Source organism: Podarcis liolepis (genome assembly GCF_965112155.1).
Source record: "Podarcis liolepis genome assembly, chromosome: 2".
Taxonomy (NCBI): Eukaryota; Metazoa; Chordata; class Lepidosauria; order Squamata; family Lacertidae; genus Podarcis; species Podarcis liolepis.
In genome coordinates, this window is record NC_139555.1 from 4,929,265 (window position 1) to 4,954,343 (window position 25,079).

General features: G+C 45.2%; 1 protein-coding gene across 6 annotated transcripts in view; it reads right to left on the bottom strand.

Moving 5' to 3' along the window:
- Window positions 1-19,225, bottom strand: part of B4GALNT1 (beta-1,4-N-acetyl-galactosaminyltransferase 1) — a 46,811-nt gene extending 27,586 nt beyond the window's left edge. The window contains exons 1-3 of one of the 6 annotated variants that reach the window (XM_083489534.1): window positions 18,939-19,208; window positions 18,608-18,744; window positions 13,271-13,348 (exon numbers count right to left, since the gene is read on the bottom strand). In XM_083489534.1, coding sequence (XP_083345660.1) covers window positions 13,271-13,323 — 53 coding nt within the window. In that variant the 5' untranslated portion in view covers window positions 13,324-13,348; window positions 18,608-18,744; window positions 18,939-19,208. Of the gene's footprint in view, window positions 1-10,041; window positions 10,138-13,270; window positions 13,349-16,022; window positions 16,229-18,607; window positions 18,745-18,938 lie in introns of those variants that run through there. The other 5 variants (XM_083489535.1, XM_083489537.1, XM_083489536.1 and 2 more) reach the window with 5 other exon arrangements.
- Window positions 19,226-25,079: the final 5,854 nt, after the last annotated feature.

Here is a 25,079-nt window from a genome sequence, read left to right on the forward strand (position 1 = left end):
ATTGCAACCTTCTTCTCGTCTTTTATGGTCAAGAGGTTTAGTCATAAAAGCTATCTCCCAAACATTATCATACCATTGCATTACTGTACTACTAAAGTTGGGGGTTTTCCAACTGACAGCAATTGCTCATATGACTGCTGTCAAGAAGGAAGCTATGGGCCAGATTGAACTAACCCAGTACACTAACCAAAGCCGACACAAGGGCTCCTGTGAGCACACCAGGGCAGGGCGGCTTCTTCCACTCTCCTTCTCCTGATCTGCTCTGGAAAACCTCCAGAACATTGCACTGGGGGAGGAAAGGAGAGGTCGTTCTGTCAGGCAAGCAGAAATGCTTGCAATAATGGAATGATAACAACCGCTGAATTCTTCTGGATATGTTCCAAATCTCTTTCAGCAACAATTCCTTATGAGTCCAAGAAGGGCCCTCTTTCGTAAATGATTTGGCACATTTCTAAATAAGTAGAAGAAATGCAAACTTGAAAAAGGAGTAAGGTAGGAACACAATCAAAGACAAAAGCCTCTGCTTGATTATTAGCCTCACTCGATTCCATAAGCAAGGACCGCCAGTCAGGGCTTGTCCACACTTCTGTTTGTACCCGCCTCTCCCTCCGGGGAAAACTTCACCACTTAATCAGAGCAAATGTCAATCAACTGAAGCAAACGTCAAGTTTTCTGTGGATTGAGGTTTGCTCTGATTTTTCTAGGCATGGGACAAGCGAAGTGTGGGTGCACCCTCATTTACCCTCTTTTTCATTAGTCATCACATTGACATCACTTCTGCTCTTAAAAAAAGTCCCCGTCTCCTACACCACTGGTCACCCAGCCCTAGGGGAAGAAGCATTAATTCCCATCCTTGGGGGAGAAAGCAAAGTTGCAGCACTGTGCCAACTGTCCCCAAAATACTGCCAACAATGCCTCACATTTAGGAAATTAACATGGAGGAACACCAGTACAAGCACTAGAGAAATTAACAGAGTTCTCAGAGTGCCTGTGGGCCTCCTACTGCTGACACATAAAATCAACACAAGACCACTCGTTATGTGCTACTGTAGAGTCAGAAAAGTTTCAGCAAAGGGCAAACCACATGACTGCGAAGCTAGACCTGGGACCCCCATAAAGTTGAATGTTAGAAGACTGAGGTCAAAAGGAAATACTTCGTCACACAGCAGGTAGTTAAAACTAGGGAATTCACTTGTATAGTATACAGAAATGGCCACTAACTTGGGTTGCTTAAAAAAGATGACAAATTAGACTAATTCATAAAGCTATCCATGACTACTTGCCATGAGAGTGCATATTATCTACCAGTATTGGAGAGCCCAGGACCTCCCATTGCCTTAAAATAATCTTACCCCAGGGTGTTTTCCCTTCTTGGGAGTGGGGCTCCTTTCACACATTATTATTCTGTCCTGGAAGCAGCATTGTCCTGCTTTCTCATCAGATTTTGCCTAAACTTCTAGTGCATCTGAAAGCTCATACTTTTTTCTTTTCTTGAAAATCCTGTTAAGTGCATGAAATATTCCTTCTTAACTAACATCCACAGCACTGAACCAAAGACAGTTCTAGCACACGAAGTATAATGTGGTTATTACATAATTTGAATGTAGAACCTACAGCAGCCAAGAAATATATCTGCACTACAGAAAACAGCCTTTGACAGGGAGAAAACAAGGATTCTACAAAGATTCCTGTCATAGTGACCTGGTTTCACACATCATAGTGAGCCTAACCACGGCTTAGCACGCTCTCCAGAAAGGAGAATGTGGCTACTGTACTTTGCTCCTCCTTGGTCATTCTGCAACTGAGCCATCCCAAGCCACGGTTTGGCTTCGTGTGTCATCTGAACCAGACATAGTGAGAGAAAGATACTGGGGCACTTCAGCTGGTCCACAGATTTGCGTGGCTGAATCACAGTGTAAGCTAGACTGGCCTTCTTTAGTAAGGCGAGGTCTTCTACCTCCCTGCTTTATTTCAAGCAAGTGATGCTGGAGGTGAATTGTGAATGGGAAGGTCACACAATCTTTCCTGGAAAACTTTACCTCAATTCCAGGTACCGTATTTTTCGTCCCATAGGACGCTCCGTCCCATAGGACGCACCTAGGTTTTTTTTGGGGGGGGGGAAATAAAGGAAATTTTTTTCCCCTTTATTTCCCCCCCAAAAGCAGGTCGGGGAAACCGAACCAGGTCGAGGAACAGTGGGATGGCGGCGCTGCGCCTCCCTGCTGTCCCCTAAGCTTGTGGGGCTGGCCCATGTCTGCCCGGCGCGAGGGGCGCTCTGCATCAGGGTGTCCCGCCCACCGGGTGGCAGGCTGCTATCCGCAGCGTGGGGAGTCTTGCGGGGACCTCCCGCAGGGCTGCCTAGGCTGCGGATGTGTTCCTGAAGCCTGGAGAGGGAGAGGGGTCAGTGCGCACCGACCCCCCTCGTTCTCCAAGCTTCAGCAAAAGCCTGCATTCGCCCCATAGGACGCACCCAGATTTCCCCTTCATTTTTGGAGGGGAAAAAGTGCGTCCTTATAGGGCGAAAAATGCGGTATGTGGATGCAAACTGTGGTTACAGAAAAGGGGAAGAAAAGAACACCCTGTGCATGATCACAGGCACCGTTTTCTCTGACATGATTCACACCTTCCAAGTTCAAGACCTGTAATTAAGAAAGAAATTCTAGGCAAAATCTAGCCCAAATTGATCAGAAAGTTATCAAAAGGTTGTATTCTATGCCTGAACTCCCATCATTCATCTTATCAGTGATCTCTGCTCACAAAGTCAGTTATCTCTTCAAATGCAGAGATGCTCGTCGTTATTTTACACCCTGCCCCAGCTTTGTGCAAAGCAGCTCTAGCCCTTTGAAGCCAACAACCCTGCCCAGCTCCACCAGAAAGTCACACCAGAAACATACAACCCTTCTGCCTTGGAAAAATACAATCAAGAAGTGGGATGTAAATGTTTGAAATAAAGTAAATAAATAGTGGGGACATGAAAAAATACACATGCTGCTCCTTAGATAGGTCCATTTTAAATTTGGGAAATTGTGGCAACAGACCAAGGATGAGAACTCAAACTCCCATCAGCCCCAGCCAGCATGGACAAAGGTCAGAGTCAGAGACGATGAAAGTTATAGTGCAACAACATCTAATGAGTCTCAGGTTCTCCATCTCTGCAACAGAAGGTGCTGGTGCTAATTCAATCATCTCTGGTTTGTTCTAGGGTAGCATCCTGATTCACCAAACACATCTCCCCTAAACTTTTTACAGGTAACCAGGCTGGGTCTGGTTAACAGATAAATGAACAGACACATGTACACAGTGGTGGACCTCAGACTCCTCCTCTCCTCACCCTTTTCAGCAACGTAACAAGCCCTGACACTGACCCATGGAACCCAGGATGTGCTCAAGGAAGAGAGAAAGGCACTCTGCACATGCTCAGAGGCCATTTAATCTCCAATTGTTTCATGAGTTTCCTGGTCACAACTTGGAACCATGTTCCAGGTATAAGAGCCAATTCATACATGTGGCTTAAGTTGCCACCATAGTCTTTAAAAAACGATCTTAACTTCCTTTCTTCTTTCAAAATCTACATTACAAAATACCTTTCTCAAGCAATGTTAAAGATGTTAGAAAGAAAACAGTGTGCAAGCTTTTGCCTTCTCCAGAACTATTACAGTATTCAGGAGACAGAAAGGGGGAAGCGAAATGACAGGTGTTGAAATCATGCATGGAGTCTGAATTTAGTCAGAAAGACCGTGGAAGGAGGTTGCAATATTCAAATGAGGTTCTATTAGGTGCTTTGCGGGGCTTCTGGGGAAAAGAAGCATACAATGGTTGACACTCCAATTTTTAGAAATATAAGATCCAGCTGTTAATCACAAGTGTATCATTTTTTACTTTTGCAAAATACACAGGTTTCCTCTCACCAGTCTTGGTTTTTTTATCATCTAGATAATACCTGTATAGGAGAACTCAGAAGCTCGCATGCTACTTGTAGTATCTTGGTTGGCCTAATAAGGGTATTGCCCTAATGTGGATTTTGGATTTTCTTCTTGTGGGTCAACACAACTACATTTGCAAGAACGGTGTTGGAGGAGCAGAGAAGAATTTGCCATGCAGTGAGCATTCTGTCGAAACATCCGCTTCACATTTGCATTGCAAAGCATTACAAAGAGTCTTGTGTTGAAAAGCAGGGTGGGAGGGGCCTGCAAAAAGACAATTTGCTTTGGAGAGTGCTACATTGATGCTACATTTCTACATTTAGAACAGGAGCCTGTTTGTTCAATCCATCCTTTCCTTCAAATATTTTTCTTTCTCTTCCTTTCTTCCTTCCGCAAAGAAAACCACCAACTCTGTTGGGCAACTACGGTACAAGTCTTTCTCTATCCCGGGGAGTATTATTTTGGCAATCAGGGATACTGAGGTTCCAGACCACTTTCCCCCACAAAAACAGAGTACCAGCCATCAGGAATGTTATCCAGGATGCTGGACCACATATAGCTACCAAGTTTTGCTACTTGGTCCTCAAACACCATTATTTCAAAAAGACAGGTAAATGGGCAACACAGTATGCAAACATATCCATGGCTATTTTAGAACAACACTTACTTCTGCTTCTGCCCACAAACACCTCCCCCAAGTTATATTGATGGCATCTTCATCATCTGGACCCATGGGCAGGAGACTGTGCAGTACTGTGCAGTTGTACCTCGACTCCTGAACACCTTGGGAGTCAAACGTTCTGGCTCCCAAATGATCAAAAACCTGCAATGAATTTTCTGGTTTTTGGACGTTCTTTTGGAAGCCGAACATCCAATGAGGCTTCCATGGCTTCCGATTGGCTACAGGAGCTTCCTCAGCCAATCAAAAGCTGCACTTTGGAAATCTAACGTTTCGGAAGTCAAATGGACTTCCGGAATGGATTCTGTTCGACTTCCAAGGTACGTCTGTACACTAGGACTAGTGAAAAAATATTCACCTCACCATCAGTCCAAGCATAGACCTGTCCACATGCAGGTTCATTTTATGGATGATACTGCAAAACTGCATAGTAGACAAATAGGCACCAGCTTATAATAGAAACCAGCTGACTGCAAAACATGTTTGCACACTTCTTGCTTCCATCCAAAGCATAACACAAGATCTTCCATCTATACCCAAGTCCTGAATTCAGCCACATTTGTTCCAGCTTGTTGGATGGGGATGTGCACTTGAAGGATTTATATTAGACATTTGCTACAATGAGACACCACTTAGGCAACACCATTACAGGATGTTAACAGGGTATGGACTTTCTTCTTGACTAACCCAATCCCGTTAGTTGCTCAGAAATCCTGCTGAGACAATTTGGTTTTTCTGCCTCAATGGAAGGATTGCAAACTGCAGTCCTGAATCAGCATATTGGTCCTTGTCCAAAATACTGACCTTGTTCCAGAACCCTGGGATCTTCCTATTGTTTGGGTCATCACCCACCCATGTCCTTGGTGAAGGACATGACTACAGTTCAGGGCAGTGTGAACAAACATCATGTGTGAACATGCAGTGAGTAGGGTTTCATGACAGCCTGCCAGAAAAAAATTACCACATCATCAGGAGTTCACCCACCGGCTTATTTGCCAAAGGGATACATGCCATCAACAATTGCCTTCAGTACAGGACAAACATTGAAATGCAGACAAACCGGTCACAAATCTGATGCAATAAATTGCAATATTCAGAAACCAGTGGGATTAAATTTCAGCTTTATGCGACAGTATACTGCTTTCTTGGGAAGTGCCTTTCTGCAACAAAGGCACTGCGAAAGGAGACTGCAATGTAATAATAATAATAACCCGCCCATCTGGCTGGGTTTACCCAGCCACTCTGGGCAGCTCCCAACAGAATATTAAAAACATGCTAAATCATCAAACATTAAAAACAGGGTGAAATAGCTGAATTAGAAAGTTTTCAAGACATTTGGCTCTATCAGTTGGGTTTGAATCACAATAACTGTTTCCTGTCCCACTAAAGGTCGGGATAAGAATAGCAAAACTGGGGCGATTATCACCAAACTACCGCTGAATGGTAGCTTTGCCTATCATAAATTTTATACAGAATTATCAGAGACAGCACTTTTTGCATCTCATGGTCATTTGGTCCCATTTTCATGCACACCCCAGTATGCCCACGTGAGTCCGAGTGTGGGAGCAGGATGGAGGGAGAAATGTTTATGCTAGGATGAGTCTGCTAGTTTTTTTCAGGTGTTCCATGGCTGTTATAATTATTGTAATGGACTAACACAACCAACTCCACTGGAAGATGTGGGATCCAATGTTTGTAGCAACATTAGATCCGGCTGTGATTACATCATAGCTTTCACTGCGCATGATTCTACCCCTATCTGGTGTCCCAAGTATATGGCTATGCATGTCTGCCCTCACTTCTGAGTGACAAGCTGTTTCACAGGTACATGCCCCACTAAAAGTTCTGTTTCCTTTGGAAGTAGGTCACAAAAGGTTTGTGGCACCTTGCTGCCTAGAAAAAAACATCAGAATCTTGTGGCACCTTAAAGACCAATGAATACATCATAGCATAAACTTTCACAAACAATAGTGCACTTCAACAGATGCATGAAATGTTATCCTGAGTGATAGACTTTTGTAATGCTTTTTCTAACACCCTCACTCTGTTAATAGACTGTATTTTACAACTGATGAAAGCTCAAGATAGCAAACTTATTCCTAATTTGAATTTAACAGCCTTTGTATTGCAACATTACACTAGAAAGTTAATTAGTGGTTAAAGCTGCAAGTTGCCTTGTTTTCATATCTGGTCTACTTGTCTCACCAAGAAATCGCCTTAAAATCCTAGCCAGTGGCCATGCAATTGCAAAATTACAGAAGTCATTCCAGAGAGAAATCATTGCAGTGATCTCCTGCTCTCAGAATAAGCCAACCAGAAATTGACAGGGTGCAAATCAGATTCGTAGCAACGAAGAGCACATCATCACCAGCAATATTGTGAAATGGACAGCAAGTCAGAAGCCCATTAGTGTCACATCTGATTTAATAGCAAACACAGCTAGAAAGAAGATGTGCGTATTTAAAGGAGCTAGGGAACTTCTAAAGTATTAAATAATTGTTGTTATGCACTCACAGAATCCCAGTTTGGGATCTAAACCAGACATGCAACAAAGCCAGTCTCAATCACTTCCCTGCTATTAGGATATGATGTCTCCAAACAGCCTCATTTAGTCTCTAGCTGAGCTCCAATCATTACTCCGACCCAGGCCAGCTCAACATCTGACCCACAGAGCAGAACACGGTCTCCAGCCAGATATTTTTGCCCACCAGATGCTTCTCTCTCTCCCAAAAGGTTTAAGGCATTTCAGTCAGTGGCAAAGTCAGGTTTACCACATGCCACCAAAACATGATTATACAATAAACCCTCAAAGCAGTTGACAAAAAGATAAAAGAAAAAATACAATACATTATTGACACCATGATTTTAGGATAAATACGACACACACACCCCGTCCCCCTCCCCAAAGCTACATACCACTGGAGGGGGGGGGGCTGGATCAGGACACTTTAACCCTTTCATCTGCCATCATTTCCCCACTCTGAATTGCCCTCCCCATGTAGCTCCTATTTGCCCTGCAGGAAGGAAATGGTTTGACCCCAAGTCCCTAACAGGTCACCATACAGGTCTGGTGAATAGTGTTCACTTTGGTCAGCTGCTGCAAATTCCTACTTTGCTTACTTTTTGTTTTGGAGTTTTGTTTTCCCTCTCTTTTCCAAAAATTCCAATCAAAACTCAAACATCATAGTTTTGGGTCTTCTCTCAGCCTCCCCATACCACTTCCTAGAACAAGAATGTAAGTGAGTTACCAGGGGTCTTGTAAAGGAACAGTCAATCAAACAATCAACCAGGACAGAGTGCAGCAGTTATATTTACATGGGCTTGGCAGGGTGATTGTGGAACAACTCCTAAATAAGCCCCACTTCATTCTTTTTACTGCACATTCATGGTGATCTGTGCTTGTGAGGCCATCGTGGTCGTCACACGTGATCCCACTTCCAAAGCTATTTGCACCTGCAAACGACAATTTGGGGCAGCGGCAGCACCAGATTTAAGGTGGTCCAGGCACAGGGTGCCAAGCCAAGGGGGGCACAAAACTGAGAAGATCCATTTGGGGGCATAAAATTTTGGGCTCGAACATGGTGGCATATTACAAAAAATTACCATAGCCCACCCCTGGGGGCAGGTATATTATTTCACATGCTCAATGAGTGCATATCCTGTCACTTTCTCTAACACAAATGTTCCTTGTTTATTCTTGTTCTGTTTTGGTTGCACTACAGCTCCTCCAGCCAGCAGTAATGTGGTAGCATTGGGGAAGCATCACAGAACAAGCCAAGCAGTATAAATCCAGAACTAGAACATGTTGCAGAACAGACACACCGTTGAACGGGGGGGGGGGGGGACGGACTGTAGGACTGCCACCTCACCCACCAGAGAACCTATCTATAGCCTTAAGTTCTGAGGCAATGGGAGAAGATTCTGTCGCACTCCCCATTCTGTTGCTTCACTTCCTCTGCCTTCCCTCTTCCCCTCCACCTGTTGCAAGAAGATGTCCTTGAGGAAGTTGAGCAAGGGGACCAGTGGAGAAGCAGCAGCTACATCATTTATTGCTTCCTCATAACTATTATACCTACAGCCAGGATAAGGAAATCACACTAGCAATTTCCTGAGCAGATAATGATATTGTGACATACCTGTAAAAGAAAAATAAATTGACTCTAGGATCTTGAGAACAAGGAAACTGACAACTCATGGAGAGGAGTGGGACTGAGGGAAAGTCCTTCCTGGAAAGTGATGCAACTCATAAACTACATGCTTGAATAAACTTCCTCCAGGTGAAATCATTCTAGCCTCAGCCCTTCCATCATTCTAGCCTCAGCCCTTCCATCAGCCCTTCCATCTCAGGGTGAAGCCAAACATTTGAGCCATGTTAGTTATCCCATCCTAGGGATAGAGAATTGGGAACCTCAGAGGTTCAATCTGGCTCCCAGGTGCTTCCCATGCCAAGGCTATATCTTCTTACCCTCTTGTCCAATGCCAAGACCACCTTCCCTAATATCATTCCCTGGATGATTTCTAAGAGCCCGCATCTCCGACTGAGCTGGGTAGGGAGAAGGCTCTAAAGCCCAACCCTGCTGCCATTTACTATGGGAAGTAAGGCATAAACAAACCCTTTGCCTCTGTGTCCTGGGCTCACATGGGAGTCTGGGGGCTCATCCACATCGCCATTTGCTCCGCTGCTTCCCCTCCCCCCCCCCGGGGAAACCTGATCTTCAGCCCTGAATCGGAACAAACAGCAACAAATTAACAGCTTGATTGTACAAAATCTCTCAGCAGTTTACAAAAAAATAAAAATAAAACATACAATTATGAATAAAAAAGTAACAATAATAATTTAAGGCCAATGCATACAGAAAGCCATCAACTGTCTCCACAATAATTCATCACAAATCTGCAAGAGTAGAATATGGTGATTTGAGGTTCTCTCAGGATTTAATACGATATCTATCGAGATTCGTTATCTATGTGGGGTGTGCATGCATGTGTAGATGTACATACTTTGCTCTCAAGAAGCAGAAAGAGAACAGATTGCTACAGATTGTAGAGGTTACTTTGCACACAAAAATAGTAATAATGGGGAAATTACTGCGTATACTGAGAAACTACAATTAAGTGATGCTTAATTTAGCAATAAAGTCAAAATATGGCTCAACTTTGGTCACCCCTCACTGTTCCCAGAATGGCCAAGGCATCAGACTCAACTCCTTTGAACATCTCACACACTATGACACTTTGTGACATTGCAATACAGCAGTGACATCTTGGCAAACTGATTATTGCTTTGTCCTTTCTGAGACAGATTTCATTAAGCTCCATTGTATTAGAAGTCAAAACACAGAAACCTTTTGAATATAAAAATTGCTAACCTTGAGCTCCAGTACTCATCAAATAACCAAATTGTTGTTACATTTTTAGTTAATAAAACATTTAAAATACCTGGGACGAAAATCTGCACTGGTTCAGTCACAAAAACGATGCACAGCAATGCTGGAAGCTGTAGTCCAGAAACATCTGGAAGCTATCACATTAGACACCCCTGATCTGGAAGAATCCACTGCAACATTGAAGACTATTCAGAAGCTTCAGCTGGTGCAGAATTTGGTGACCAGGTTGCTCATTGGAGCAAGGCAGTTTGAGCATATTACACCAATCCTGGTTGAACTGCACTAGCTGCCAATTAGTTTCTGGGTCCAGTTCAAAGTCTTAACTGTCTCAGGACTGCAATAGCTCAAGGTCTGCCTCTCCTCATATGAACCTACCTGGATGCTATGATCATATGCCTCTCCCCATATGAACCTACCTGGACGCTATGATCATCCCCTGAGGCCCTTCAAGGGCCTCCTCCATGAGAAATGCGGAGGATCAGTGGTGTAGCATGGGTTGCCAGCCCCTGGGGCACGGCCCCTTCCTGCAATCCAGTATTGTTACTAATGAACTTAGAAAGTAGAAAAAACTGCATGCCTAGTTCATTTCATCTCCATTTAAAGGCAGAAATTGTATTTGTTAAAATTGTGTAATGCTCTCTTCCTGCTCAAAGCAGCACCTATGGGATGCCCAGGCTTCCTCCCACTGGGGTAGTAGCAAGCTCAAACCTGCTTAGTTCCAAAGAAACAATTACATTAGGACTTGAAGTCCATTTGCTGGCCGTGCCTGAATTATTAGCAGGCACTGCTCAATTCTCAAGGCAGCCTGTTCTTTTTTAAAAAATGTATTTTTTATTAAAGATATCTTGTTTACAAAGTATGTGCAATGTCTCTTTTTTCAAGAAACATTTTCTACAGGTCGGTGTGGCGGTTGCCTCCTAGGTGGTTCATAAGGAAAGGGTTAAATGAGTGTGATGTGATTGGCCAGTGAGAACCCGAGGGGAGCAGGTGGAGTTAGAGAGAGAGTTGGTGTTGTTTGAAAGTCAGTTGAGAGTTGGGAGTTGGAGAAAGAAGAGGGAGGTTGAGTCTGTGGGTTGGTCGAGTTGTGTGGTGAGAGAGTGAGAGGAGCTTTTAGGTGGAGTCAGATAGATAATTGGGATAATCAGTTTGAAGTTGTTAGTTGTTCATGCCTATAAAAATAAACTTGATTATTTGTTAATGCTAACAACTGTCTGGACTCCGTGTGTACCCAAGAGAAACGGGTTGGTGGCAGCCAAGAGTCAATCACAGTGGTGGCACAGGGATCAACAGACCATCAAACGTCCGAGGACCCTGTGTGATCGCCACAGTCGGTTTCATTTGTTGAGACATTAGTGTTACATTAGGGGGGTAAGGGGAAAAGAGGTGGAGGGGGCCATGGTGGGGGAGGGTGGGGTATCAGCCTCTTCTTTTTTGAAAAAGTCTCATTTCACTTCTCTTCCATGTTTGTTTCAGCAGGTACTAGTCATCTGCACCCATTCTTTCATATAATCACTAATAACCCCCTCCTCCTTCCCACGTGCACTAAGAACCCCACATACACACCCTCTGACTCCATCCATATGCTTGCACACATGGCTCAAACTGTACATGGTTCAAAATGTAAGCTCCACCAAGTTCAAATACAATTGTGTCCGCGCCTGAAATCTTATACAAATTCAAGTCAGTGACAGCACACAAAGGGATCCACAACAACCCCTTTAAGCAATTAAAAGTGGGAATTTAAACCCCATAGGCTTCCAAGGGATAACACTCAAAATGTTGGTTCTTCTGACCTGCTGGATTTCTGCCTGTCAAACATCGGTTAAAGGTACATAAACTCTGCCAGGGGGGGAAAGGTGCCAGTCTTCATGCTCAAGGTTACCTTGCATATACATGATGGCACACATACACGCCCACAGCACCCTCGGGCTCAAAGCCTTGCAGGGCTTTGAAAGCCTAACTGATCTGGGAGAATCCACTGCAGCATTGCTGAAGCTAAGCGGGTGCATTTGAGTTCAGATCAGTCCCCTGGGTGGAAGATCACAGGAGCCCAGTTCAAAAGTTACACAATACCAACCTAAGTTCCCTTGGGTAGAAAGAGCAGAGCTAATAACAAGAACATCTGCAAGGAGCTGCTATCCCACGCCCCAACTTGTCGTGCATGTCCCAGGCTGCACCACCTGGTGTCCTCAGGCACAGTGATGCACGCCAAAAGACACACACTTTACAGACTTTCACCAGGGGGCTGACATGCATTGTATTAAGGGCGTGGCTACTTGGCTTGGCTCCACACATGAATTTGTCTTACGAATAGGGCTAGGGGAGCCCAGCTTGGGTATGAGCAAGGTATTCTCATCTGTTTCTCTGCTTTACTGGATTTATGAGCCCCAGTAACATTACTGGGACTGGTCCAGATTCTTTTCTTGCCTCTGGGTGCCTTTTTAGGTTCAAAGCTAAGTTAAAATCTCAACAATTACTGTGTCAAGTTCAGTCACCTTCCACCCTTCCACTTGATAAACGGGATCCTGACAGAACAGATATGCTCCAAGTTTGTTAATTATTGCTTATCTCACAGTTCACATTCTTCTGCTCTCCAGCTTCCAGGTTAAAAGAACAGTTAATAAAACAGTTAATAAAATGCTTGGTTTAAAATCAATTAAAACTCGGTTGAAATCTGTGGAGCTCTGGAGCTGGCTGCCCTTTCAGGGACTGAGCAAGGTATTAATGTTTGTGGAAGAGCAACAGCTATGAGGCCGTCAGTGGCGTAGCGTGGGGGGTGCAGGGGGGGCCGGCTGCACCATCTGGGGGTTAGGGTTAGGGGGCGCAAATCCACGGGTTAGGGGGTGCAAATCCACGGGTTAGGGGGCGCAAATCCACGGGTTAGGGGGTGCAAATTACTTGCCTTGCCCCGGGTGCTGACAACCCACGCTACGCCACTGGGGGGCGTGCATCTGCTTTGCATGCAAAGGCCTTGGGTTCCATCCCTGGTATCTCCAGGCAGGGCTGGAACACTCCCCTCTCTGAAACCCTGGAGCACTTCGGTTAGTCAGTCTCAACCGTCCTAAACTTGAGATATTTAAGGCAGCTTCCTGTTTAATGAACAAAAATATTTTCTAGTATGTTGTTGACATCAGAAAGGTGAAAGTTATTTATAAATGATGGAAGTTTGAGGTTGCATGTAGGACTTTGAGATATAGTGGTTAAGATTGTCTGAAGAAAGAAGAAAGAAAATTCAGAGTCCTTGTCTCACACAGAAAGTGGTGAACCCTCCCAGCTCTCACCTGGGAGCTTTCGTTTCTTCTTCCAGTTTCTCACTCAGGGTCCCTCCACCCATCCACCACCTTCATGTGTGTGTAATCCTGGAACCCAGTAATGGCCCAGAGCAGAGGACACCAAAGGAAAACAAAAGAAAAGAAAAGAGAAGAAATAAGATAAAAAGGAGGGACATATATATGAGAAAAGAAACAAGGGGTAAATAAAAATAAAACAGGACTTTCGAATTTCTGTTTGTCAGTTGCCCAAAAAAAACTATTCAAAACATTCACTCCGTTAAGCAATTACTTCCCCAATCTTCAGACCCATACGTCTCAAATGCATTCCTTTTCAAACAAAAAGTCCAAAAAGGGGTTCTCTAGTTGTTGTTACCCACAAATATCAGCAATGAATTTTCTGTATTCAAACCTATCAGCTATGTCAGGGACAGTCCCAGAATTACGAAAGCTGTCTCAGCTTCTCATTTGATCGCAGAATGTCCCTATTTCATCCATGAGTGCCGCTGCTGCCGAGCTCAAAAAAGAGGAAGACCCGGCACTTGTCCAGAGCAGCCGAGGAGGCAAGGGAGCCCCTGTGGCCTCTCCATGGCCGCTGCTGCCGCCCCACTTCCTTGGGCAGCTCATAGCAGCTGCTAGAGAGCAGATGAGAAGAGGCTGCCACTGCCAAGGCCCAGCCCTGTGTGAAGTGCTGGCTCTGAGGGGCAGGCGGAGGGCAAGGGCCTCCCTGGGAAGGAAGGAAGGGGGAGTAGAACGGAGTGCAAGGAGTCTTGATTTAAAAAACAACAACAACTTTGTGCATCTATGTCTAATCTTGCCCCTTTGCCCAGCATGGACAAAGGTCAGAGTCAGAGATGATGGAAGTTGTAGTCCAACAACATCCAGAGAGTCTCAGGTTCTCCATCTCTGCAACAGAAGGTGCTGGTGCTAATTCAAACATCTCTGGTTTGTTCTAGGGTAGCATCCTGATTCACCAAACACATCTCCCCTAAACTTTTTACAGGTAACCAGGCTGGGTCTGGTTAACAGATAAATGAACAGACACATGTACACAGTGGTGGACCTCAGACTCCTCCTCTCCTCACCCTTTTCAGCAACGTAACAAGCCCTGACACTGACCCATGGAACCCAGGATGTGCTCAAGGAAGAGAGAAAGGCACTCTGCACATGCTCAAAGGTCATTTAATCGCCAATTGTTTCATGAGTTTCCTGGTCACAACTTGGAACCATGTTCCAGGTCTAAGAGCCAATTCATACATGTGGCTTAAGTTGCCACCATAGTCTTAAAAAAAACGATCTTAATTTCCTTTCTTCTTTCAAAATTTATATTACAAAATACCTTTCTCAAGCAATGTTAAAGATGTTAGAAAGAAAACAGTGTGCAAGCTTTTGCCTTCTCCAGAACTATTATTCAGCAGACAGAAAGGGGGCAGCAAAATGACTGGTGTTGAAATCGTGCATGGAGTCTGAATTTAGTAAGCCTTCAGAAAGAACAGGAAGAAAGAGGGAACAGAATGGATCTTGATTTAAAAAACAAAACTTGGTGCGTCTACATCGAATATTGCCCCTTTCTAAAAATAAATAAATTCCTGGGTATTTCTTTTTGTAAATCTACCAAGTAATAAAATAAAAATAAAATAAAGGGGTTTTCTCAGGATGGGGGAGGGCATGTCTGCTATGTCCCATTAGGGAGGTGGTGGTTCCCCCCATCTTCTGATGGGAAATGCTCTGCAAGGGGGGGGGTACAAAAATGGGGGGTTCAAGGAGGGTCAGTTGAGAGGAGTGAGAAATGTCCCTATTTTCATCTGAGGAATGTTGGAGGGTATGCATACATTTAAGCACTCTTACCACTTAGTCATGGAGAATCCTGGAAATTGTCATTTGTTAAGGGTGCTGAGAAGTGTAAATCTGAGAAGTCAGCAACTTTAAACTACAGTTCCCAGGATTCACGGACTGTTAAGATTGCTTAACATGTTTGGTGTGGACGTGATTGCTGTTTGCTTCATCCACACTATACATTAACACACATTTAAAACACAGGACTTTCCCTAAAGAATCCTGAAACCTTAACAAGCCACAGTTCCCAAGATTTCGGAGGGGGAGCCATGTGTCCTTGGAAGGTGGTGGACTCTCCTTCCTTGGAGGTTTTCAAGCAGAGGTTGGGTGGCCACCTGTCGTGGATGCTTTAGCTGAGATTCCTGCATTGCAAGGGGTTGGACTAGATGGCCCTTGGGGTCCCTTCCAACTCTATCATTCTGTGATTCTATGACTGTACAGGTCAGCAATGCAGCTGAAGAATGGAGGTCAACCACCAACTCCAAATAAATGGCAGCAACATCCTCCAAAGTTCAGGACACACTAAAATTAAAAAGAACACATACAAATGAAAGTAACCCATTACCAAGTTTGGGGTCCCAGCTGATTGAAGTATCAGAGGTGGGAGGAAGAGAATAAAACACTGAGATCCAGTTAGGAGAATAACAAGAACAGATAACTGCAGTATAGAAATGGGAAGAGCATGCCTCATAGCTGCAAAAATAACCAAGGGTTCACTGTTGCAAAGTACAAAAGAGCTATTTGGCTATATGAAAAGAATAATGAGAGGAAATGCGGAGTTCAAACTTCCCTTTCTTTTGCAGAAATAGGCTCTGGAACTGGGTAAATTAAGGAAGCTTGTTCAAAGAGTCCTTCCAACCTCCCACCCATGCTCATCAAGAAGTATCAGCAGCTAGTGCCTGGGCTGTGTGACAGCCCCTCCACCAACCTGAGGAGTTGCTGAGGATTGTCCTATCAGCCAGCCCTTGGGTCTTCATCTGCTGTTGCTGAATGCCACATAGGCTCTGAGCAAGACCTCCCTCAACCAGGATGTGATTATGGATGAGGAAGCTCATTTGGCTTGGTTCCCTGGGAATCAAACAGCCAGGACAGAGTGCAGCAATTATCTTTACATGGGCTTAACAAGGTGGTTGTGGAACAACTCCTAAATAAGCACCACCTCATCCTTTTCACTGCACATATAAGCCTAACAAACGTTTATTTGCAACCTCAAACCCGTTTTGCAGGTCTCTTCTCTGTAGGCAGCCTGGCGCCTCCCCGGCTATACCTGGGAGTAAATCCCACTAAACTCAAGAGACTTCCAAATCAACTTGCTTGGGGTTGGGCAAAAGGGGAGGGGGGAGAGAGAGGAACCTTAGCTAACTTTGCAAAGCCTTGCAGAGGCAGCTGCATGCACCTTTGCCTTTTGTGGAGGATGGCAGCACGAGAACGGGCCTTTTCTGCAGTGGCTCCCCATTTGTGAAATGCTCTCCCCAGGGAGGCTCACCTGGCACCTTAATTGCATATCTTTAGGCACCAGGCAAAGACGTTTCTCTTCAACCAGGCATTCAGCTGATTAACATTCTATGGCTTTTAAAAAGTGTTTGTGGGATGGGAGTTATTGGTTTGTTTCTGTTTCTGTTAGATAAAGGAATCTTAATATAAAAGTGTATAAGCATATATCATCCCGATATTAATCACCCCAAAATTAAACAACGAACAGTTACAAATGGAAAGGCCTGGGGGGGTGGAAAAACCAGGGCAGACCAGGTATCCCCCTATATTTCAAGTTGTTTTCATATTTGTTTCCATAAAATTGGGGAATACAGAAACTTTGAGGGGGGATATAGTTACCCCCCCGTTTATACCCCCTCTGTACTTCCAATCACTATGAACAGTTCCAGAAATGTGTTTGGTTGCCTATTACAAGCCATTTTATAATACGCTAATTTGATTATTATGAAAGTTCTGATTATTCCACACTACTATTATTGTTGGCAGGGCAACTCACATCTTGTGGTTTCATTAATTATTTGTAATATAATTACAAATAAGTTTGACTCAATCTGCTATTCTGTTCACATAAACTTCCTTCCACAGTTCACATATGACCTGTTAGAAGGAAGGATCAAGAACAAAGTTCTCTGATTAGGATAATATGGTGGCCTAAAGTGACAAGATAAGGCACGGCAGCTAACAGGCCTTGAGGGAAGGCAGTGGGTTAAGGAATCTCTGTGCCAAGATCACTCACTCTCTGTTTATGCTTAGGAGGCCTCACCCAGTGTTTGTTATATGGAGCTAAACGACCCCCCCAGGTAGGCAGGCTCCAAAGGATGGGAGTCGGGGAGGGGGGTGTAAATTCTGACAATCCAGAAGAGACTAGGTGATTACAAGATGGAATGGTTGCCATGTGCAGAGCAAAATTAGCAGGGTCTGTGGTGAATGTACTCAGCCATGAAGTTTACCAACACCACATATACAAGATTAGAATTAACACACAGGAATGGAATTAACTCCAATCCCAATTCCATGTTAGATAGAAACCTACTTCACTGTAAGCATGAACTGAAAAGATGTGCACGTGTATACACAGCCACATTTTTTATTTACAATGATCCTATATTTATTTACAGTGATCCTATATTTGCCAACTCAGAAGCAAATCCCACCAAGTTCAATAGGACTAAAGCTGCAATGCTAACCTCACTTGCCTGAAGTACTACTGAATTCAATAGGTCTTACTTCTGAGGAGACACAGCTAGAACTGCAGCCTGAGTGTGCAAAGAAACACGATATGGAGCTGCAATCTGACAAGCACACAGCTGAACAAAGGTCTCACTAGACACCGTGATTTCTGAGTACAAAGACATAGGCTTGGGTTACAAGTCAGTCTAACTTATGTGACAGTTGGTTATTGCTTTTTTTAAAAAAATAAAGAAATCGCACACACCCAGAAATGCAGTAGGAATAAGAATCCAATCCCAGTTTCCTAATCTAAGTCATGCCCATACGGCACATGTGCTCTGAAACAGGCAACTGGCCTTGGACCGTAAGCCTTATGTAAACCTTGTTGACAGCAGCTGTACAATTCCTCTAGCCATCCCTGGGTCTGGTTTCTGGCAGATCAGAGATATACCTGTGCCATTCAGACAAAAGGCAGCTCCCATCTCACCTTCGCTTTCTAGGCAGGTCGGCCCACATTCAGTCCTGGACTGGAAGGGAAGAGAATCCCTTTCCGAACATGACTGCATCCTGGGGCCTGTTCCCAGGGCTACCCTTTGGTTGGTAATTCAATTAACAAGCTCTCTTTGGAATAAATCCCAGGCATAAATGAGACGGTAAATTCTATCGTGGGAGGCGGGGGAGAGCCCGAAAGCTAAAAGAAATGCCACCTGCACTTAGGACTCGCCCCCTCCCCACATTACCTAACATGACCAAATAAATAAAACCCGGTGATATTATAATTAACCCATCACTCCTCTATCAAGCAGCATTCAGGTGACAAGGGGAGGCGAAAGCTCTTGTCTCCTGTACCTATAAAACGCCATTGGGAACGAAATAATGGGCTCCACACCATCCGCATCTGTCCTCCATCGGGACCGGATCCAGGCCTGCTGTTGCCACCGCTCAGGCCCAGTTGTGACAGACTCGTCTATCCCCGCACCAAAAGACTGCAATGATGAGAGAGAGATATAAAATCTCTTTTTAAAAACCTGCCCAGCCAATCAATGCAGTCGATTCGCTGGGCTCCGGCCCCCACCCCCGCCAGCCCCACCTATCTACAAATCACAAAAGCCAGGCTGGTCCGGGCATCGGAGCGCTGAGACGCCGGCTGGCTCTCCGCGGACGCGGGCAGAGACGGTACCTTGGTCCCGAGGAGGAGGAGGGTGCGGGATAAATTGGAGGAGGTGCACGCTCAGCGCTGCAGCATCTGCCTCGCCCCCGTCTCCCGGGCCATTTTCACATCGCCGCTGCGCTTCCTCCTCTCCGACCTCAGAGCAATCTTCCGGCTTCCAGATTTCACATGTGGCAGGTTTTCGTTTTGCTTGCAAGGAATAACAGGTACCCTGCTGCGAGCAGAAAACCACCAGCCCCTCCGCCCAAGGAAGAGAGCAGGCGGGGAGCAGCTCCGCCCCGCCCCTAGCGGCCGAGCCGGGAATCGGAGCAGGAGGAGTCTGCGCGGCAACAACCGCGACCCGGAGTTCACACGTGGCGCGCGTTGTGGGTGGGTGCAGAAACGGTTCCCACTCACCCACTTGCATGCATGCATGCATCCACATATGGGCATGTCTCGGGCGCTCTAGCGGGGAGGTTTAACGACTAAGAACAAAAGATAAAGGCTTCCTCACGCGTCAAGAGTTAACACCTAAACTTTCAGCCTTAATAGAAGCATAGAATTGTAGAGTTTGACTTCACCCCCAAATCGTCTCCCAGGACTGATATATGCCAACCAATAAGATCAATAACAGAACCATGGAATTATGGGGACAAGAGTCCAGCCCCCTGCAATGCAAGTCTCTTTGGCCCGGTGCTCGATTTAGGTACTGTATAAGCTTAACAAGCCATAGCTTAGGGCCCAAAAAAATTCAAAGAAAAATTTTGGGGCGCCCCCAAAAATTCAAAGGAAAAAAACCCTGGATGTACATTTCCAAAATATAACATAAAAAACAAATAAAATAAAACCTCCATACAGCAACAGTGTTTTGTGTTGTGTAGGCTCCTATGATGTAAGTACAGTGGTACCTCAGGTTACAAACACCTCTGGTTACAAACGCTTCAGGTTACAGACTCCGCTAACCTGGAAGTAGTACCTCGGGTTAAAAACTTTACCTCAGGATGAGTGCGCACTGGCGGTGCGGCGGCAGTGGGAGGCCCCATTAGCTAAAGTGGTACCTCAGGTTAAGAACGGTTTCAGGTTAAGAACGGACCTCCGGAACGAATTAAGTTCGTAACCAGAGGTACCATTGTAATGGGCCCCGCCTGCTAGCCTGCTCCCTAAAATATCACTGGTTTGCTCATTTCTATATATATAGGGTGCATACATTCTGCATGGATTGGTTGCATGGCAACATGTTCAAATGGCTCTCGATACCTATGAGTTCCATAAATTACCATATAGCATATATTCAACACAAAAAACAGCAACAATTTGTTGTTGACAAAGCTGGACATATAAAGGGCCCCATTACCTTCAGTAGCTATGGGCCTCATCAAACCTAAATCTGGCCCTGGGCAGACACAACATGGGGCTTGAACCCACAACCCTGAGATTAAGAGCATGCGGTGGTGATCACCTTAGTGAGGCTTTAGCATACATCGCTCCCTCCCTGCTTCCTTGACCTTTAAGTCACAACACCAGAGATGAGGGATCTCTTTTGGTTCAAGGGGTGCATTACCTCAAGGGAAATTACATACCAGTGGCGGGCAGTTCCAGAGGCAAAACATGGGGGGGGGAGAAACAAATATGCCTCTTAAGGTTTGTACCACAAGCCAAAGTCAGAGGTCTTGATAGATACAGATCTCCTGCTTAAGTAGTTAAGGAGGAGAGTGCAGGGCTGGGCCATTAAACACGGGACCTCAGGAGAGTCCTGGAGGGCAGGCAGAGAAACTTGGTGAGGTTATTTGGCCCCCTAGGCCTGAGGCTCCCCACCTCAGCTCTCCATACTTCTTTCTGAGTACATAGGATTATACTGTGGATTCCTGTTTGCCATGCAGCTGTTAAAAGCACAGGAGCCCTGTCAGGAAAAAGAGTTGGCAACTTCCCCCTTTTCGCTTAGAGAACAGGAATCATAGCAGACTGCCTGTTATAAAGAGAAAATAGAGCGAAGATTGCAAAGCATTTTATGTACTAGATTGGTATATAAAAGAGGAGTGTTATAAGCTTGGGGCTGTTATGCCAGTTTTCTAAACTTGCTTTTTAACTGCAGCTTGACACACACAAAAGCTTAAAAATGAACCAGAACTCCAACGTATGAGAGCCTTGGTAGAAGATAAGGTTCCTGAAATTACGATCAATGTGGCCAAATTTTGTGTAGCCGCTATTAGGCGCAGGAAACAAGAGCTTTCCAATGTCAATATGCAGGCGAAGGCAAATACTTAATTTTATTTATGCTGTCTAATTTTAAAATGCTGTTATGGCCTAATCTGTATTGAAATTGTCCTTTGTTTTTTCCGGTGTTATGCTTCGCTGACTAGCTGTACGAGTTAATCTGGTCTGTGACCGTTTAATAAAATTTGATTTGATTTGATTTGAGGGATGGGGCTCAGCTGCCCAGCTTTTGGGGTTGAGATGTGGAGGCACATGGAGAAGGGCCTCAGAAAATGAGATGTAGAGCTGTGTGTCATCCGCGTATTGCTGCAACGTACTCTAAACCATCAATGGTTTCAAGTAGATGTTATACAGCACAGGGGGTAAAACTGAACCCCAATGAAGGCTCCACGGGGCTGAAGCAACACCCAAGGTTATCATGACCACTGCAAAGTTGTGTCACCCACCCCTAGTTCAGACAGCCACTCCAGAAGGATACCATGGTCAATGGTAGCAGAAGCTGCTGAGAGGCTGAGGAGAATTAACAGGGACACATTTCCCCTTTCTCTCTCTTGACAGAGCTCATACACAGCAACCACAGCAGTTTCTATGCCAAAACTGGGCCTAAACCCTGATTGAAATGGTTTTAGAAAAGCAGTTTCCTCAGAGAGCACCTGGATCTGGTCTGTGATGAGTGCTTTTTTTTCCCTAGAAAAAAATGGTGCTGGTACTCATTGCTATTTTTCAATAAAATGAGGTGCCAGAACTCACCATAAACACCTCCCTTGTTCTCTTATACAGTCATACCTTGGGTTAAAGTCACTTCAGGTTGTTGTGAGGATAAAATGAGGGGGGCGAGGAGAACTCTGCACACCACCTTGACCTCCTTGCAGGAAATGGGGGCTATAAATGTGATTTATGGTCTTAGATATATGGTAATCTTCATAAGTGTACCAACCAAGCACATACATAGATTAGCACAGGAAGACCAACCTGGAACCATTTTGATTCCCAAACTGAGTAAATGTTTTCTCTGCAAGGTCAAAGTGGGAAACCTCCCCATTGTCTCTTTCCTCACAAATCCTGTCTTAAGGGCACATTTAAGATATGAATAGGGTGTGAGCCTGTGACCTGGCCCAGGAACTAAGTATTTATCACTACAAAAGAATGGCCAGGCTCCCCAGGCAATCCAATCAAGTAAACTGCCAGACAGGAGATAAACAAGGACAGGAGAAAAACATTAAAATTTATGTTTTAAGACTGCCTTTTTTGTGATGTATGTATGATGTTCTGGGGGGTGGTCTTGATCTACAGGGTGGCAATTTCAAAAGTCTTTATAAGGCCTTGCACGCCATTGTTCTGGGTTCCTCCTCCTTTCCTGCGTGTGGGGAGTGAGGACCCTGTTGCAACAGATCAATAAAGATCAAGCTTACTAGCTGCTTTGCTTCTCAATATTCTCTGGTTGGCCTCTGTTATCTTCTCCTACCAATAGGGAACCTATGTAAGGACTCTATATGGGCTCTTGGATACCCCATAAGGGAAAAGGGCATATTTTTATTTGCAACATACCCCACCGATTTGACTGGGTTGCCCCAGCCACTCTGGGTGGCTTCCAACACATATAAAAACATAATAAAACTGTTAAACATATCAGACGACACAGTGATTCTTCAAACAGCTCTTGTTTATTCACAGGCCAGAACAGAACTAAACAGCAAATAGCTCAGCCGGCCTGCTTTTATAAGGCAGCCGGCTGTCAACATTGTGAAGAGATACATACTGAGGACTGTTACCAACCCTTCCTAATGCCAGCAGGAAGAACTTACTGCTGAGCCAAATGATCTACAGTGGTGCCCTGCAAGACGAATGCCTCGCAAGACGGAAAACCCGCTAGACGAAAGGTTTTTCCGTTTTGGAGGTGCTTCGCAAAACGAATTTCCTATGGGCTTGCTTCGCAAGACGACAATGCCTTGCGAGTTCCTGCGGTTTCCCCCCCTCCCCCCTTTTTCTAAGCAGCTAAGCCGCTTATCAGCTGATCCGATCAGCAGATAAGCCGCTAATAGCGCTAATCAGCTAATCCGTCAATGGGCTTGCTTTGCAAGACGAAAAAACCGCTAGACGAAGAGAATCACAGAACGGATTCTTTTCGTCTTGCGAGGCACCACTGTAAACCAAATGATAACTGAACTACTGGCCTCAAATTGCTTACAGTGCCTTTGGTCTGCCCTAATACGGGTGGCGCTGTGGGTTAAACCACAGAGCCTAGGACTTGCCGATCAGAAGGTCGCTGGTTCGAATCCCCGCGACAGGGTGAGCTCCCGTTGTTTGGTCCCTGCTCCTGCCAACCTAGCAGTTTGAAAGCACGTCAAAGTGCAAGTAGATAAATAGGTACCGCTCCAGCGGGAAGGTAAACAGTGTTTCCGTGTGCTGCTCTGGTTCACCACCTGGACATGACTTATCCAGGCAGCCAGATCCAATGATTTTAGCCACATTTTGGCATATTACATCTAGCCCACAAACCAATGGCCCAACCATGGTGGACTGCCACATCCCCCCAGGGACCTGGGAGGCTCACTTTCAGGAACTCTACTCGGAAACCTCTGCTAAAGGTGGAGGCTCTAGTCCAGGCACCTCCAACCTTCGGCCCTCCAGATGTTTTGGACTACAATTCCCATCATCCCTGACCACTGGTCCTGTTAGCTAGGGATCATGGGAGTTGTAGGCCAAAACATCTGGGGGGGCCACAGGTTGGGGGTGCCTGCTCTAGTCAAACTATAGAGAATCTGCCTATGTGGGCACTAGTGATGGTGACAGAGATTAAGAACCTGATAGCTCAGCTAAAACTGGGGAAGGCCCCAGGGGAAGACCTAATTCCTCCAGAGGCCATTAAAAACAATATGGACTTCTGGGCCCCTATTCTGGCCTCACTCTTCACTTGCATTGACACCTATGGCTGAGCCCCCAAGGACTGGGGGATTGCAATCATTGCCCCTATATATAAAAAAGGAAAAAGGGATGATCCTGCAAACTACAGACCGATTAGTCTCCTTAACGTAATTAGCAAACTTTACACAAGACACTTACAATGGAAATTTCACGACTGGATGGAACAAGAAAATATACTTGCGGAGGAGCAATCTGGCTTTAGGGAAGGTCAATCCACTATTGACCAGTGCCTAGTACTCCATCATCTCATTGAGAAGTGCTCCTCCCACAACACAACCTCCTTTTATGCTGCTTTTATAGCTCTCAAAGCAGCATTTGATTCCATACAGCATTGCCATCGTGCTGCTGCTGCTGCCACTGTTGTTGTTGCATCGGCTTACTGGAGATTCTGTAGCTGTTCGAGGGGCCCTGCTCCACTTCCTTTTCTTAGGAACTAGATGCAGGGGTTGGAGGAGGGAATAGCAGAATCGTAGAGGTGGAAAATACTATGAGGGTCACCGCAAGATTTTTTTGGGGGGGGAGGTGTGCTGGTACTGCATACCATTGAGTACTGCCAGAAAAAAGCACTGACCACAAGAACCCGCTCAAGAATCAGGGAAGGGAGATTAGCAACTGGCTGGTAGTTACTTAGATTTTCCAAATCTAGGGAGGGTTTCTTGAGGAGTGGTTTTACCACTGCCTTCTTCAAACAGGCAGGGACCACCCACTATCATAAAGGGGCATGAACTACCTCCCTGGCTCAACCAGCTGTCCCCTCCCTGCTAACTTCTATCAACCAAGAGGAGAAAGGGTCCAGAGTGCAAGTGGTTGCTCTGACCAATCCAAGTACCTTGTCCACATCCTCAAGCCTTACTAACTGAAGCTCATCAGATATATCATATCTACTCTCTCCTCTTTTCTAGGCTAAACATACCCATCTCCCTCAACCGTTCCTCATAAGATTTGGTTTCCAGACCCTTGATCATCTGGGTTGCCCTTCTTGCACATGTTCCAGCTTGTCAATATCCTTCTTAAATTGTGGCACCCAGAATT